The following is a 14,759-nucleotide window of genomic DNA, read 5'->3' on the forward strand; positions in this document are numbered from 1 at the left end:
GGGCTCAGGCTTCTCCTGCTCCAGGACTGTCAGGGAGGCCTGAGTGCCCTGGCTCTGATGCCTGCTGGTGTGGTGTTGCTGCCTCCCTCCACTGGACACTGCTCTGATGCAGCGGGCCCAAGCCACAGCTGGTAGCAGTGGGAGAGGCTGGCGAGGAGGGACACACCTTCTTTCTCTTTTTCCTTTTTTCTCTCTTCTTTGTCTTTCTCTCCTCTTTTTTTCTCTCTCTCTTTTTTCTTTTCTTCTCCCTTTTTTCTTTCTTTCTTCTCTTTTTCTCTTTTCTTTTTTCTTTCTTGTTTTCTCCTTTTTCTCCTCTCTTCTTTCCTATTTTTCCTCTTTTTTCTCTCGTTTTCTATTCTTTTTCTCTCTTTTTCTATTCTTTTTCTCTCCCCTTCTTCTTTCTTCTTTTTTCTTTCTCTCCTCTTTTCTTTCTTTTTTCTTTACCTCTTTCTTTTCTTTCTTCCCTTTTCTCTCTTCTCTCCTTTTTCTCTTTCTTTCTCTTCCCCCTCTTTTTCTCTCTCTCTTTTTCTCTTCTTTCTCTATTTCTCTTCTTTATTTTCTCTCTGATCACAATATGCTTAACAAAAAAGAATACACCAGAACAAAAGTAGCATATGAAGTTTTATTTATTGTCACCGATTTTAGAATGTTTAGAAAACATGGTATTTACTGTTAAAAAACAACATTTATGATTATTAACTATATTAATATTCAGTGTGTCCTACCATGTATCCCCTGCACCAGTTTTGTTTTTCTGGTATGCCAGCACTCCAGGACCTTACAAGGTAGACATTGAGGTTTTTTCAGCACCCTAGGCAAAAATGTTGCTTACCCCTGCTTTAGATACTGTAACAACTCTTCTCCACAGAGTGCTACTGGTGTGCCAGGGAATCTGCAAGTGGGGCCGGTAGGGAGTAGGGCCTGCCACAGAATCCCAGACCTCCAGCCTTTTTGGACATACCTGTTGGCAGAAGTGGGTGAGCGAGAGCTGTGCTGACACAGCCCTACTCGCCCAGTAGCTGCTTTCCCTGCTGCCACCACTGCTTGTGTTGCCTCTGCCACAGCAAACAGCTACTTCTCCACCACCTCTGCCACTGCTACTCATCTCAGCTACCACTTCCTCCATCACCCCTGGCCCCACTCTAGCCACTAGCTCTGGGTCTGCATCTAGCTCAGGGCATGGAGTGAGTTTCATGGCCCTGTCCTAGGGACCTTTGTCCAAACAGTGAAAGGTACTCTAGTAACTGTGTCTGGGAATTATTTTTATTTTCCATAGCGTTTGTGTCCCCAGCTTTTAAGTGCATATTCTTTCCTGTTCCCATGTATGAGCAGTTACTTGTGAACACCCTCCCACTCCTCCCCATAAATATGAATATATTACAGTATACTGAGGCAGCACCCTGGTGAGATCTGGGGTGCTAACAACTTGAGCAGCACTGCAGGCAGAAACTCTGCTACCATGAGCAGAGCCATGGCTCTGGTCAGAGTGGCTGGGCTTCTGGTAGCAGCCAATGCCCCAACAGCATTGTGGTCAGAGGCTCCACCACTGTGGATAGAACCAGGGTTCTGGTCACTGTGGTGGGGCTTCCCATAGAGGCAGCTAGTGCTCCAGTGATAGCCTGGCACTAGCAACCCAAGCGGCACTGCAGATTCTCACAGCAGCATCCTGGGTCAGAACCAGGGCACTAGCAGCTGCAGCAGCACTGTGGGCAAATCCGACTATAGTTAGAAGCAGGAATCTGGAGAGGTGGTGGGGCTTCCTGGGATGGTAGCCAGCACTCCAGTGACTGCCAGGAGTACAGGGAGCTCCAGTGACACAGTCAGAAGCTCTTGTACTGTAGACAGAGCCCTTGGAGCCAGGTCTTTTGCCCTGGCTCTGTCCATGGTACCAGGGCTTCTTCCCTTAGTGTTGTTCAGTGTTGTTCTCCTCAGGATGCTGGCTACTACTGCAGGAAGACCTATCACTGCAGCCAGAGCCAAGGCAAAAGTCCATGGGCTGGATGACCTGGGTCAGTGGGCTGGATATTTGACAGCACTGGGTTAGAACAACATAGTGGAACAACTTCCTTTAAGGATGGATGAGCTAAATGTAGTTATCCTGCTGCAGATCAGGGGGATTGACTAGAATGATTTCTTTAGGTTCCTGCCAGCCCAGTGGGTGCCTTTAGATGTGCTGTGAGGCTGCTCTGATGCACTGTAATTACCAGTGTTTGGTAATTACCATGCTTCAGCCAGCTTCCTTGTCTCGTGTATCAGTGTCCCCATACTTCAAAGTGGTGGTGGAGCTTGAACCAAAGTTCATTGAACAAGCTTTAGTTCAGGTGCCCATGCCACCATTTTGAAGCACAGGAATGCTGATGAGTTGCTGTGGCTCCTTTAAATTAGAGTGGCTCTTAGAGCCACTCTATTTAAACATCCCCCACCTCTGGAGTACATGTAAAAGTGTTTTATATGTCTATGATTTCTATTATTACTTGTTTGGCTGGACTGCCCACTATGTGCTAAGCATTTCTAAAATAGAAAGTTCAGGCTCCAGCCCCAATAGCTTACCATCCCAAAGCCCAACCTTTTACTTGCACCATTGTAAACTGGCTGCTATTGATTTCTGTGGGGACCTGCTGATACAATACCTGAGATATCATTATGGGATCAGGGCCTGAAAGAGACTTTTCAGTTTAAAAGAGCTTAAGGAATAGCTCTGGGTCTCTAATGAATTCTCTGATTACCCAACCCAGCTCACCAATGGAGCTTGAGTTTAGCCTGGCCCTTCATCTCTTTAATCTGACTCCTGATTCAATCTCTTGGATATGTGACCCTGCTGGCCTTTGACTCTATATACTGCCCAACCCTGTGGATCTCTTACTTAGATCCTCAGATGGACCTCCTGGCTTCTGGCTTACTGGCTTCCCTACACTCAGTCTCTGCACACTATTTCTGATCTTGGTTGCTTTTCTATACCCTGGGTGACTCCTAGACCTGGCCCCCCACAACCTGGCATGACAGAATATAGTCATTGTTCCAAACAAGGGAGCAAGGCCTAAATAACTAAGGAGTCTATGTCTCATATTCAAAAGAGAGTCATGCAATTATTAGCCTCTGTCCAATGTATTTTCAAGAATAATTAGGCTCCTAAGAACCAGATTTTCAAAGATATTTAGGTCTCTAAAGATGCCAAATGAAATTTATAAAACATCTAAGCAGGTGAAGTGCTCAATTCCTATTAAATTTATTAAAAATTAGGTGCCTAACCTTCTAGAATGTTTTTGAAAGCCCACCACATGTTTCTCTGCAGCATTAGGTATTGAAATACCTCTGCAAATCTCATCCCAAGTGCCTAAATCACTTTTGAAAATGGGACCTGGGCTCCAAAGTCATTGAAGCCCTGACTTGAAAGGATTAACAGCTACACTTAAATACTTAAAAAAAAAGTATTTTTACTTTTTACCAGACCAAGCAGGAGCATCTTGCCAGTGGAGTTTCCCAGTGAAATAAAACACATAGTGAAATTCATCCCGCTAATTTTCTGAATGTTTCCATAGATTGCTGTCGGTCTGTTAAAGGATTCATACATTTTGGGCTTTCACAGACCCTGTAGTCTATAGCTAATGATCAGCTATATCACTGACAGCACACTGGGGAAATATTAACTAAAAGTAAAAGCCTTTTATAAGAAGGTCATAAAATGCTACTAGTAATTATGTTTCTTCAAAGTTAATCATTGACTTTTGTTTATTTGAGTTTTTATTTTTTTTCTTTTCTGTCCTCACCCAGCCGAAAACTATAAAAAGTCCAGCAAATTGGATTCTGCCCTTTTAAGTGGTGCAAATCTATGCATAAAGGTGGATGGGATAGAAGTCAATTAAGACAGTTGCTTCAGGAAACCATTTGGAGATTCTTGGCTCAGGAGGAACTATGTTGGGCTACATTTGCCTTTTTTGTGGTCTGTTTGTAGTTGCTATGCCACAGAATGTGACAGTGTTTTTGAATCAATTCAATCAGGATGCAGAAGGCCTGTATTATGAAAGTTCACTTGCCTCGTGGGCCTACAACACCAATATTACAGAAGAGAATGCCAAGAAAATGGTAAGTACTCAGGACTGTCTGTGAATATCACTAGTATTTCAGGAACTAAATAGATATATTTATAGTTTAGTTTATTACTGTACATAAATCAGAATTGTTAATAGGAGAAGAACTGTGCCTTTCTAAAGATTGGTTCATTTCTGGATTCTAGGTCAGTGGTTACTGAACGGTAGATTCACAAAAAGCATTTAGGTTTAAGTAACAATACTTAACCATTAGGCATCCTGCCATCTATTGGAATGTGCAGTGCCAAGCTAGCCACCCAGCAACAGCATATGATCAGGGGTTATCCAGGGCTGCCAGGAGAGGTGACATGAGAAGAGAGTCTGTGGGGGCCTCACCCTCCCACCCATCCCCCATATCCTACACCTCCCCTTCAGTGGTAGTACACAGTGTTGAAGATGGAGATGAAGATTCGCTATTGCAGCCAAAAAAGGAGTACCAAAGGAACACCACTATCCCGCCACACCACACTTCCATTTGTAGGAGCCCAGGGCGCAGTAATGGTCAGTGATGTCTCTGCCACACAACACATCAGAAAAAGTTGGCACCTAGGAATGGGATTTGTGAAAGCAGGCACTCTAAGAAACTTAAACCAGCCAGTCTGAGTAGGGTGTCACTTGTCCATCACAGAGACTTAAGAGCCTAGATCTGGGTGACAGTGTGATTCTACTCAGAAGTTACAGCCAAGACCCTTTCCTGGAATTACATGTCTACACAACACTTCAGTGCTGGTGTACTTCTTCTTACTTTTCTAAATTCTATGTGCTGCATCTGGAGGAGACTATTATCTTGGAGAAGCCACCACGTAAGAATTATTAGACTCCTTACCACTAGCTGGCGAGCAAAAACTCAATAGCCTATTTGCATGAGTAATTGGCTACCCCAGAATAACTGAAGACACACAACACCCACCCCCAGGCGATGTACCATGGTGTATTTTTACTGCTCCTTTTTCATGGGGCAACTTTATATTGGATTCAGATAAATTAAAGTGATGTAGGCATGCATTTATTTGTTTATTAGCTGTATATGCTGTCCTTCCCAAGAAGTCTGAGGGAAGCTTACAGTAAAAGACAAAATAACTTGTAAAACAGAATAAAATAATTAAAATAAGAAATTATCACAAAATAAACTCTCTCCAAACTCAAGAGCCACCCACAGTATCCCACCCCCTTGTGCTATCATACTTCTAACCTAGGAGGGAGTCTTACCTGGCCTGGCCCAGCCTTGGTATCCAGCTCTCATTTACTACCTCTGTAAAAAAACAATAACACATTCCTTCCTTTTTCTTCCTATATTCCCTCCCATCTCCACCTACCCCCCGTCTCACATTCAAGGGAGTGTCCTTCCACCCCACCTTAATGTCCCTTCCAAATCCTTGCTTCCCTCTGTCATAGTTGGGCCATGGCTGTCCCATTGCACCCACTCATCCTCTCCTTCCCTGACTATAGTGCATTATTCAGTTAAAAAAATTATAACCAGCAATGCAATAACCCCTGCAGTCCCTGCCTCTGTCCCTATTGAAGGGAATTGCCAAGAGGCACCCTTTGGCAGTGCTTGTCCTGGGTTCTACTGCAGGGAAACCTGTAGTCTTTAAAAAACCTGTAGGCTGCCTGGACCCTTCCCCTTTCCAGTTTGGGTGGCCATGCAGTGCCTGCTCAGTGTCCCTGCCCTACACCAGTCTGGGTTCAACTAAGACTAGCTGTATCCACTCCCTGGAAGCATGCTTTGTGTTCAGTCCCTACACCATCTAGGCTAAGTACAGACAGTCAAAAAGTCTGAGGCTGAATTGATTCAGTCTTTTTAGGTTAGTTGAAGATGTAGAAATTATATTGAGAAACAACTGGACAGACATTTACCTTTGATTCAAGAAATGCAGCCACATGCCTGCAGTGGCTCAGGCCAGAAGCCAGGGGGCACTACAGCACAGATCTCTGGCATGTAGCCAGCATAGGCTGTGTGTTCACTTTCTCTTCCTGCTGCCCCCAAGATCTCTGTAATTTGCAGTCCACAATCACAAAAGTAGGACTCTGCAAGTTTGCTCATCGCTTCCTGTTCCTGCTTCCAGGTGCCTCTGGGATTTGTAATTCACAGTTGCAGCCAGCAGTATGTTTTTAGCAGGACAGGGCAGAAGGGAAATTTAACCCCCTTCCCTGCCCTCAAACCACAGTCAGGGTTTGCTTTGGGGGGTGGAGCAGGAAGGCACAGTGTCTGCCTCTCTTCTTCTCCCCCTGAACCTTTCTCTGCAGAAGCAGACAGACACAACAGCCCAGCCCAGGGCTAGAAAACATGCTGGGATGCTGAGGGACAGTGATTTCACTTGAACCAGGAATGGATCTGGGACAGCAGATTCATAAACCGGTTTAACCTAAATCAGTTAAGTTTGATACTACATTCAACCAGGTTTACCTGAAACCAATTTCAGCCATTTTGAAACTGATTTATGTGCTGACTTCTGTTCTGCTACAGGTTTAAACCAATTTCTGTTTACTTCAAGCAGTTTATGTGTAACTTCTTTCCCTATCCCTAATGTTTTTCTTGTACAAACACAGCCATTAACACAGCCAGAAAGGGTACCACTCTCCCTTTTGCCCCAAGAGATTCCAGCACTCACCAAAAATGTGGAAACCTGGGGTTCAAATCTCACCTCTGGCTGACAGTTGTCCCACCTCCCCTGAGAATGCTTAACCCCAATTAAATTAAACAGGGTTTTCTGGCTTGGGATGCTTTCAATTTCTCCTGTTTAATCTATGCAGCCTTGCATAGCATAATTAAACATTTATTGTGTCCAAGTTATCATCTGACACTGTAAAAAGTAGCTTGGGCATTAGCTCGGGAGGTGCAAGAGTCAATTTCCAGTCACTGTTCCTGTGCATACTTGTCTTTTTAGAACAAATTTTGTAAACTCTGTCTGAGCTTAGGTTTGAAAGAGGTGCCAAGCTGCTCAGTACTGTCAAGACTCCAGTAACTCTGTGAATGCCAAGTGGTAGAAATTGAGACACCTACCAGACTTCATTGGTGGAAACTGAGTTTAGAGAACCTAGGTGCCTCCAGGATTAGATAGGAACTGCGAATGTCTAGATTTCGGACCTTTATACTGCCATAAACATTTTTATGGTGGAGCAAACGTAAAGAAAGGCAATGTCTGTTTCTACTCCTAGATATCAACAGTGGACTAGTGAGAAGAATTGTTCTCTGAGAAAAATTAAGTATCGATGAAAATTTCCAGACTCCCAGATCATAGCATCATGACGGGAAGTCAGTGGTATACATCCATAAGAATGATGCGAACAGTTATGGCTGTGTTATTTTAACTATAAAATTCATTTTAGCTTTCAACCTGTAGCTATACAGTACAATCCCTTGGTTCTAGGCAGTCATTGCATTTTGTAATAGCTATCAATTATAGGCTGATTTATTAAATGATTCTTCACGACTGCAGCTGGACTGAAAAACATCCTGTAACCTTAGAGACTTGAAAACCTAACAGAAAATACTGTGATTTTTGTGGCTGTTTTTCTTTTTATCCAAGATTACAGATTAAAAATAAACACATTTTAGTGCAATGAGGATGTAGTCTAAGCTTAATAGTTTCAAAAACTACGAGCCAGAATCACTGTACCCTGTGGAAGTTTCCAGCTTAATTGAAACATGGATACCTTTCTTATTTAAAGTGTGCATGTCGATTGTCAGGTGAAATGCAAATAGCTAATCTTTGTCTTTCTGTGAAGTTGTTCCCAGGCACCCTCACCTAAGGAAAATATTATAACATTTCCAAATGCATAAAGTCAGACTCCATTTAGCAGCTCTCATCAGGAGCAGCATGATAATAAAGAACGTACTGTGGTTTCAGCAATGAGACCAGTCACGACAGTACTCAGATGCTTTTCTCTAGTGTATGGAGTATTCTGATAACCAGGGATCCTGGTTTTCTCTGATAAAAATTGCAAATTCTCTGATAAAAGCCCCCAAATCAGTGATTAAAATGAAACACTACTATATATATAGGTATCAATTGAACACAGTGTTTTATTGATATATTTACAACTTTAAAGCAATTTGGAAGTCTACCAGTGCATCAGTCACTATAATGAAATAAATTCTAAATACCTATAAATTTTGGTATTTGGTTTTGGGTTTCTTATCATGGAAAATCAGAGCTCCTCCTGCCCCCTTTGCTCAATAGAACTCAAGTCCAGGCCCCCACTCCCAAGCCACAGCCCAACAGCCCCACGGGTGCCCCTCACTCCCCAACCACAGCCCCTGACCCTGCTGGTGACCCTTGATCCCCACCCACAGCCCCCTGCCCCTCCCCCTTAGCTCTGCAAGAGGGTTCCCCCAGCTGCCAGGGCTACGGGAACAAGGACTCAGGTCTGTAGTCTCTTGCCCCCAGCAGCAGCACCTGAGCCCCGGCTTCTACCTGCAGGAGACAGGAGCAGCTGTGGTGGAGCAGGATGCAAAGCATGGCACCCAGGTCCCCTTCCCTCGCAGGCAGCACAGCAAGAGTGGAGCCCATGGTGGGGTGGGCTGCCTTCTGTGGGCTCCGGCTCCTCACTCTGTTGCCCTCCCTGTGGGGCCTCTGTGGCCCAGTGGGTGAGACCCAACATGGCAGGGCAGAGAAGGGCCAACTTCCTTTCCTGGCCCTGCTCTGCACTGACACTGAGGGAACCAAGCATGCCTCACCTATGCCCTAATCACCCATGCCCACAGACATACCCCAAACACAGTAGTGCATCAGTAGAACATCTCTGGGCTCATCCCCAGAAGCTACAGTCAAACACCTTGGAGACTGAGGGCTTGAAAGAAAATGCAGAGATGTGTCCAGAGCTTCTAGGTCTGGTGTATGCCTGAGGCAGAGGTTGGGGGTGTGAGTAAAAATACTGTCTTGCCAGACTTCTTACAAGTGAGTAACATATTTAAATGAATCTGTTTTAGAATGAAGCAGATGCCAGATGGTCTGAGTTTTACAATAAAGCATCTAACAATGCGAGTAGGTACACAATAGTTGAGACTATGGATCCTGTTATCAGACTCCAACTTCAGTCTCTTCAAGACAAAGGATCATCAGTATTACCAGAAGCAAAATACCAAAGAGTAAGTAGATAAATGTGTATAGACTGCACAAAGAATTGCACTGCATTCCAAAATGCCTCTGGCAAAGATAAAGTACATTATTTCTGTTCTTTGTTTATCATATTAACATACCAAACCATCGTGTTGCTGTCAAGGATATCATACCTTTCACTAGCTAATAATAGGAACCTAGGACTGCAAGGCACTGCCTGGGTCATTTGCTGTCTTCACCCCTATTAGTGCAGGCAACTATGTCATGAATCCATTTTATAAATTTACCAAGTCATGATGTACCTGTGAGCTTACATAGAGTATATGCATACTGATTGTTTGCAACATTACATACGCTCCTCAAGTAGCCTAACCCTTCAGTCTGCTATTTGTTCAGTTACATAATGCACCTATAACTTTTATTTATGTCATATATCTCTTATTTATGTCAGAGAATACTCAGTGGGGCTATTTATGTCACAGGATAGTCAATGAAACTATTTACATGGGGAAAATTATATGCAGTCTTTTGTGCTTTTCAGTATTGGGCTCTAGGGGAATAAATAGAAATATAAGAATAAGGGGACATCCCTGAAAGTAAAAGGTGATAAATTCAGAGGAAATAACTTGTATTGCATGATGCACAGGTAGTCTGTGGAATGCACTGTCATGGGAAGTTGAGTTCAAGAATATAGCAATATTCAAAAGGGTAGAGACATTTACGTGGATCAAAAGAATATTGGGAATTATAAGACTCGATTACAAAAATTCAAAAGAAATATTGAATGAAATGGTTCAAGGTGTAAACCTGTCAAAGTAATAGAGAAAATTTATAATAGAGAAGGTTTAACACTGAGGTAGATTATTTGACATCTGCTTATTGCAGAGTTCTTATACTTTCCTCTGATGCAACTAGTGCTGGCCTTTGTATATAAGTCAGTATAAGCAGATCAACACAGAAGGCTTTGCAGAACTTAAAGAATACAGATAAGAATCAGCCCACCAGCACCAAAAGGACCTTTTGTCCCCTCATTCAAAATTATGTATTATATGCTTACCTAGAAACCTCCTGTGTGGGCCCCAAAATATAACTTATCGTTACTGCTGCTGCTGCTGCTGCTGCTACTACAAATAGTTTTGCAGGACGGTGACAGTCTGGCCAATTCATAACTCTTTTGGATTTTAAGGACATGTAATGATCCTTAATACCCACTCCAAGATATTACATTATTTGTCTTGTCCTGTTAGCAAAGCATTTAAGCACATGCTTAAAATGACCTCTTCTTAGCAAAGTGCTTACATACGTGTTTAATAGGGCTGTGTGAAGTTATGGGCAGTGATTCGATTAAGAGGAGATTCGGCCCGATCCAATGGCAAAATCTCCAAATCTGAATTGAATCAAGAGACCAATAAAAAGGCCTGAATCAATTTGAAGCTCTCTGAATCTTTGGAAAAGATTCAGTGAGCTTCTGTGATTTGGGCAATCCCCATCCACTGTAGCAGGGAGCTGGAGCAGGACTTGGAGCTGGTAAATAGGGGGTGGGGGAGGGGACCATGGAGGGCTCCCTGCCAGACCTCATCCCCTGCCCACTTCCTCAGCTCGCCCCCCCTATGGCTGCCTTGCCCTGCGCAACTCCAGGTGCTTTAGAAAAAAGCCCAGACTCACCGGGTGCTGCTGGGAGGGGGGGGGTGACCCCTGCTGCCCCCCACTGCATGGGGAGCTCTGCCACGGGCCCCCCAACCCTTCCTGCTCCCCTCAGCTCCCCCCCCCCGGCTGTTCTGCCCGCCCCAGCCCTTTAAGAAAAAAAAACCCTGAAAAAAACCCTCACCATCTCCTGCAGTGGCCTTGGGGCTTTGGGGGGCCTCATGGAATAGCCTCCCATGCAGTACAGGGCAGTGGGGATTGCCCCCTGCCAGGCAGGAACCAGTGAGTATGTTTTTGTTTTTTGTTAAAGGGCCAGAGCTGGGGTGGGCAGGGCATCTATGGCGGGGCTGGGGGAAGGGGGGAGGGGTCGGGGGGCTCGTGGCAAAGCCCCCCATGCAGTGGGGATCACCCCTCACCTAGCAGGACACAGTGAGTTGGGGCTTTTTTTATCAAAATGCAGGAGGAGGGCCGGGTGCTGCAGCCATTGCCGGGGCAGGGACAGTGGGTGGGGGATGGGCCTGGGTGATTCAAAGATTCGGCTGAATTGATTCAGGAAAGTGATTTGAATCACCAAATCCCTGAATTGGCCAAATCCTAAGCGAATACTAGCCGCTTTGCACAGGCCTAATGTTTAACTGCTTGACTGATAGGGATAGACTATTGACCTGAGGTTTTAAGGAGTAATGTTAATTAAATGATTGCTACTTTGTATATAATAAGTGTTTTAAATGGGATTTCTGGTATCTCAATTTCAGCTGAACTCTATTTTAAGTAAGATGAGCACCCTCTACAGTACTGGGACTGTCTGTAAACCTGGAGATCGTTTTAACTGTTTACTGCTAGAGCCAGGTACAGTATTAATTAATAGTGTTTGTACAATGCTCTTTATTGCAGGTTTTAGAAGTGGAACAGAGCACAGAGAAGATTTTTAATAGTGAAAGATGATCTTGCTTCAAATGACCTTGCTTTGGATATCTTTATTTATTGTTATTGTTTCATGTCCAGTACAATTTTGCTGGGACTTTATGTATGTGGAATAATTTAGTGAAATTGCACATATTGCAGAATTCATCAATCCTTCACCTGGCCAATTCAAAGGCCTGTGAACATTTCCTGAGGTCTGTGGTAGGGAATGCTACAGTGAAGCTGCAGTAAAGCTCTGCACACAAATATTCCCTGAAACAGATGTAATGTAGATGCCTTAGTGCAATACTGGGCGCTCATCAACATATTCATTCTCTTGGGTGCAGAATAAGAACATAAGGACTGTCATTTAGTGTATTAGGCCATAGGTCCATCTTGCCTAGTATCCGGTGTCACATGGTGGCAGAGAGCGGATGCTGAAAGGGAGAGTGAACTGGGTATGACCAGGGTGTTTCCCATCTTCCTCTCCCACTTGCAATCTTAAGCACTGTAGATACTAAAACCTCACCTTAGTATTTTGTATGTTCTGATGGCAGGTTTGGATGTCATTATGGCTAGTGGGACTGATTATTCAGAGAAACTCTGGGCTTGGCAAGGTTGGAGAGCAGACATTGGCAGGAGGATGAGGCCGCTGTATGAAGAATATGTTGAGCTGAAAAATGAAGCTGCAAGAAGTAATAGTAAGTTGCAATTACATTTGTTTTTCCTTTCAGAAATGCAGCGAAGAGGATTTGCTGCAGCCTATTTAAAGTTTTGCACAGTCATTGAACAGGTTATTCTCAAACAAAATCATGATTCATCACTTTCCACCTAGGGGTGGATAGAATTCTACACACAGTTTGCACTCCCTCCACACATGTAACTCGTTGCAAAAAGTGCAAGGGGAATAGATATTCAGGCCAGGAATCAGATCAGACCAGGTACCATACTGAAGAGACTATATTGTTATTTTCTTTAACAGTGACACAGCAGCGTCTTTTACTACTTAAATCTAAAAAAAAACACAGCTGCATGTGTCCTATGTGCAAACTTCTGAGTCAGTAATTGTGGACTTGGCTTAGTTTTTCAGTTTCCAATGAGCTACACTTTGTATCAGAGGGTGAATGCCCTTCTTCCGTGGTGCTCAACTTTCTGGTATTGAGGGCCAGAAGAGTGGTGCAGGGTCAATCTGTGGGCTAATTCCCACAGGCAGGGGCAGTCTTTAGGTCAGATCCTGCATAGAAGTGGCACGTGTGGTCAGTCTATGAGTTTGATCCAGCATGCTGGATCCAGCCATGTCCTTGGCAAGTGTGCTGGCTTGACTCCATACCCTGAATCCAGCCATGGAGTGACCGCACACACCGGCACGATCTGGCATGTGGAGCCATGTCATCCAGCCGGCAAGGCTTCCCCTGGTTCTGGAAATGTTGTGGTGAGGAAACTGCTGCTATTACTGCTGACACCACTCCCCTGTTCCCAACCTTTCAGATCTGTGGGGTGGATGATGCTGCCCCACAGGCTAGAAGTTAAACACCATTGGCCTTGTGGAAATTTCTGTCCAGACTGTATCAGTACTGCCTCAGGGGATTGAAACAACTAAATCACCCTCTCCTCGTGTAAGTAAGAATATGGCTTTGTTTTCCAGATTACAATGATTATGGAGATTACTGGAGAGGAAATTATGAAACAGATTTTCCTCCAGAATATAGATTCAATCGTAACCAGCTCATTGATGATGTAGAACGGACATTTGAGCAGGTACAGATTCAGTGCCAAGTCTTGCAGGATAGTTCTTTATTGTGGTGATGTGGGCTGTTTTTGCTTTTTCTACAGGTTTGTTTTTCATGAGGAGAATCAATAGATCCAACATGAGCTGTTGATGCTGAGGGAAAGTGATAACCTTCTGGCAAGTCTGGTGGTTTGGGTTTGTGGAGGCACAGACTGCTTTGGCAATAGTTATGGTGAAAAGCAGGGTAGATTTACACCTTATAGCCTGAATCAGATAAGGTGCAAATCTACCCTGTCTTTCTACCTGACTTCACACTAACATGGCTGATTACTTCTCTCATAATATTATTATTTTCACAATGCTTTCACTTTCACTTGGCGCTTTACATTGGAACAAATATAACATTTCAAGGCTAATCTGGGGCAAGCCCCAAATTTACGTGAACCTGGCCCCTTTCCTAGAATTAGCTTCCGTCCTTGGTCCAACATGCCTCAATTTATTCCAAAGTCTATTTATCCCATTTCCAAGGGGCAACCGTGGGAAGATAGCTAAGCATCAGAACCTATGCTTTCTTGCTGCATAAGGGGAAAGATAACCCGGGGTAGATCCAGGGTAGGTGCACTGATGCACTTGTACCCCTCTTTGATTCCTGCTCCACCCAAAGTTTAAAACTGGCTGTTTGGAAGTGGCAGCACTATTTCTAGGCAGGTAGTGTTGAGGGAGCTACTTGACTTCATGGCTCATTGTAATCTACCTAATCCCTTCTAAGCGCTTCATTCCACAGGTGTTAACTCTCTTCTTTTTAATGGTCTTGATGTTCCACCAACCAAGCTATCCTTAGTTCTGAAATTCTGCTATCTGTTTGCTGCTCCTGGTAATGAAGCTCGTATTTCACAGCCCTGCAGATTGTTTTGAAAACATTCCAGGAAGTTCTATTTGTGTGTCCTTCAAACTGAAATGGAATAATATAGCCCTAGGCCCCTCGCATATTAGTAAAGCTTCTAATTTGTTTTTTACTGGAGAAAAATACGTGTTATGATGAAGCACTTCACCATCCACACTCTCCCTTTTTGACATTCTAAATCCAACCATAGAGATAACTCAGGTAATTTGGGGTCCTTCTCTTGTATGGAGGTTGCATCTGGCCTCACAGGGCACGTCCCCATGAGTGGGAACATACATTTCCCTGGGAACAAACAGCAGTAGCACAATGTGTGCCCCTGCAGCTTGTTCCCAGGAAAAGCCTTTGCATGCATGCTCTGGCACATGGCATGTTGCCCCGGGTGAGGTAGGGGAGGTTGGGGCTAGCACCTGGGCTGGCTCCAGCACCCT

General features: G+C 44.1%; 1 protein-coding gene across 1 annotated transcript in view; it reads left to right on the top strand.

Moving 5' to 3' along the window:
* The first annotated feature begins 3,828 nt into the window (after positions 1–3,828).
* The window catches only part of ACE2 (angiotensin converting enzyme 2), a 34,135-nt gene continuing 23,204 nt past the window's right edge, over positions 3,829–14,759 (top strand). The window contains exons 1-5 of the mRNA XM_090031651.1: positions 3,829–4,083; positions 9,022–9,180; positions 11,551–11,644; positions 12,256–12,399; positions 13,344–13,456. Of these exons, the coding sequence (XP_089887777.1) occupies positions 3,913–4,083; positions 9,022–9,180; positions 11,551–11,644; positions 12,256–12,399; positions 13,344–13,456 (681 nt within the window). The 5' untranslated portion in view covers positions 3,829–3,912. The remainder of the gene's footprint in view (positions 4,084–9,021; positions 9,181–11,550; positions 11,645–12,255; positions 12,400–13,343; positions 13,457–14,759) is intronic.

This window comes from Crocodylus siamensis, chromosome 1, assembly GCF_052110815.1.
Source record: "Crocodylus siamensis isolate JL-2025a chromosome 1, ASM5211081v1, whole genome shotgun sequence".
Taxonomy (NCBI): Eukaryota; Metazoa; Chordata; order Crocodylia; family Crocodylidae; genus Crocodylus; species Crocodylus siamensis.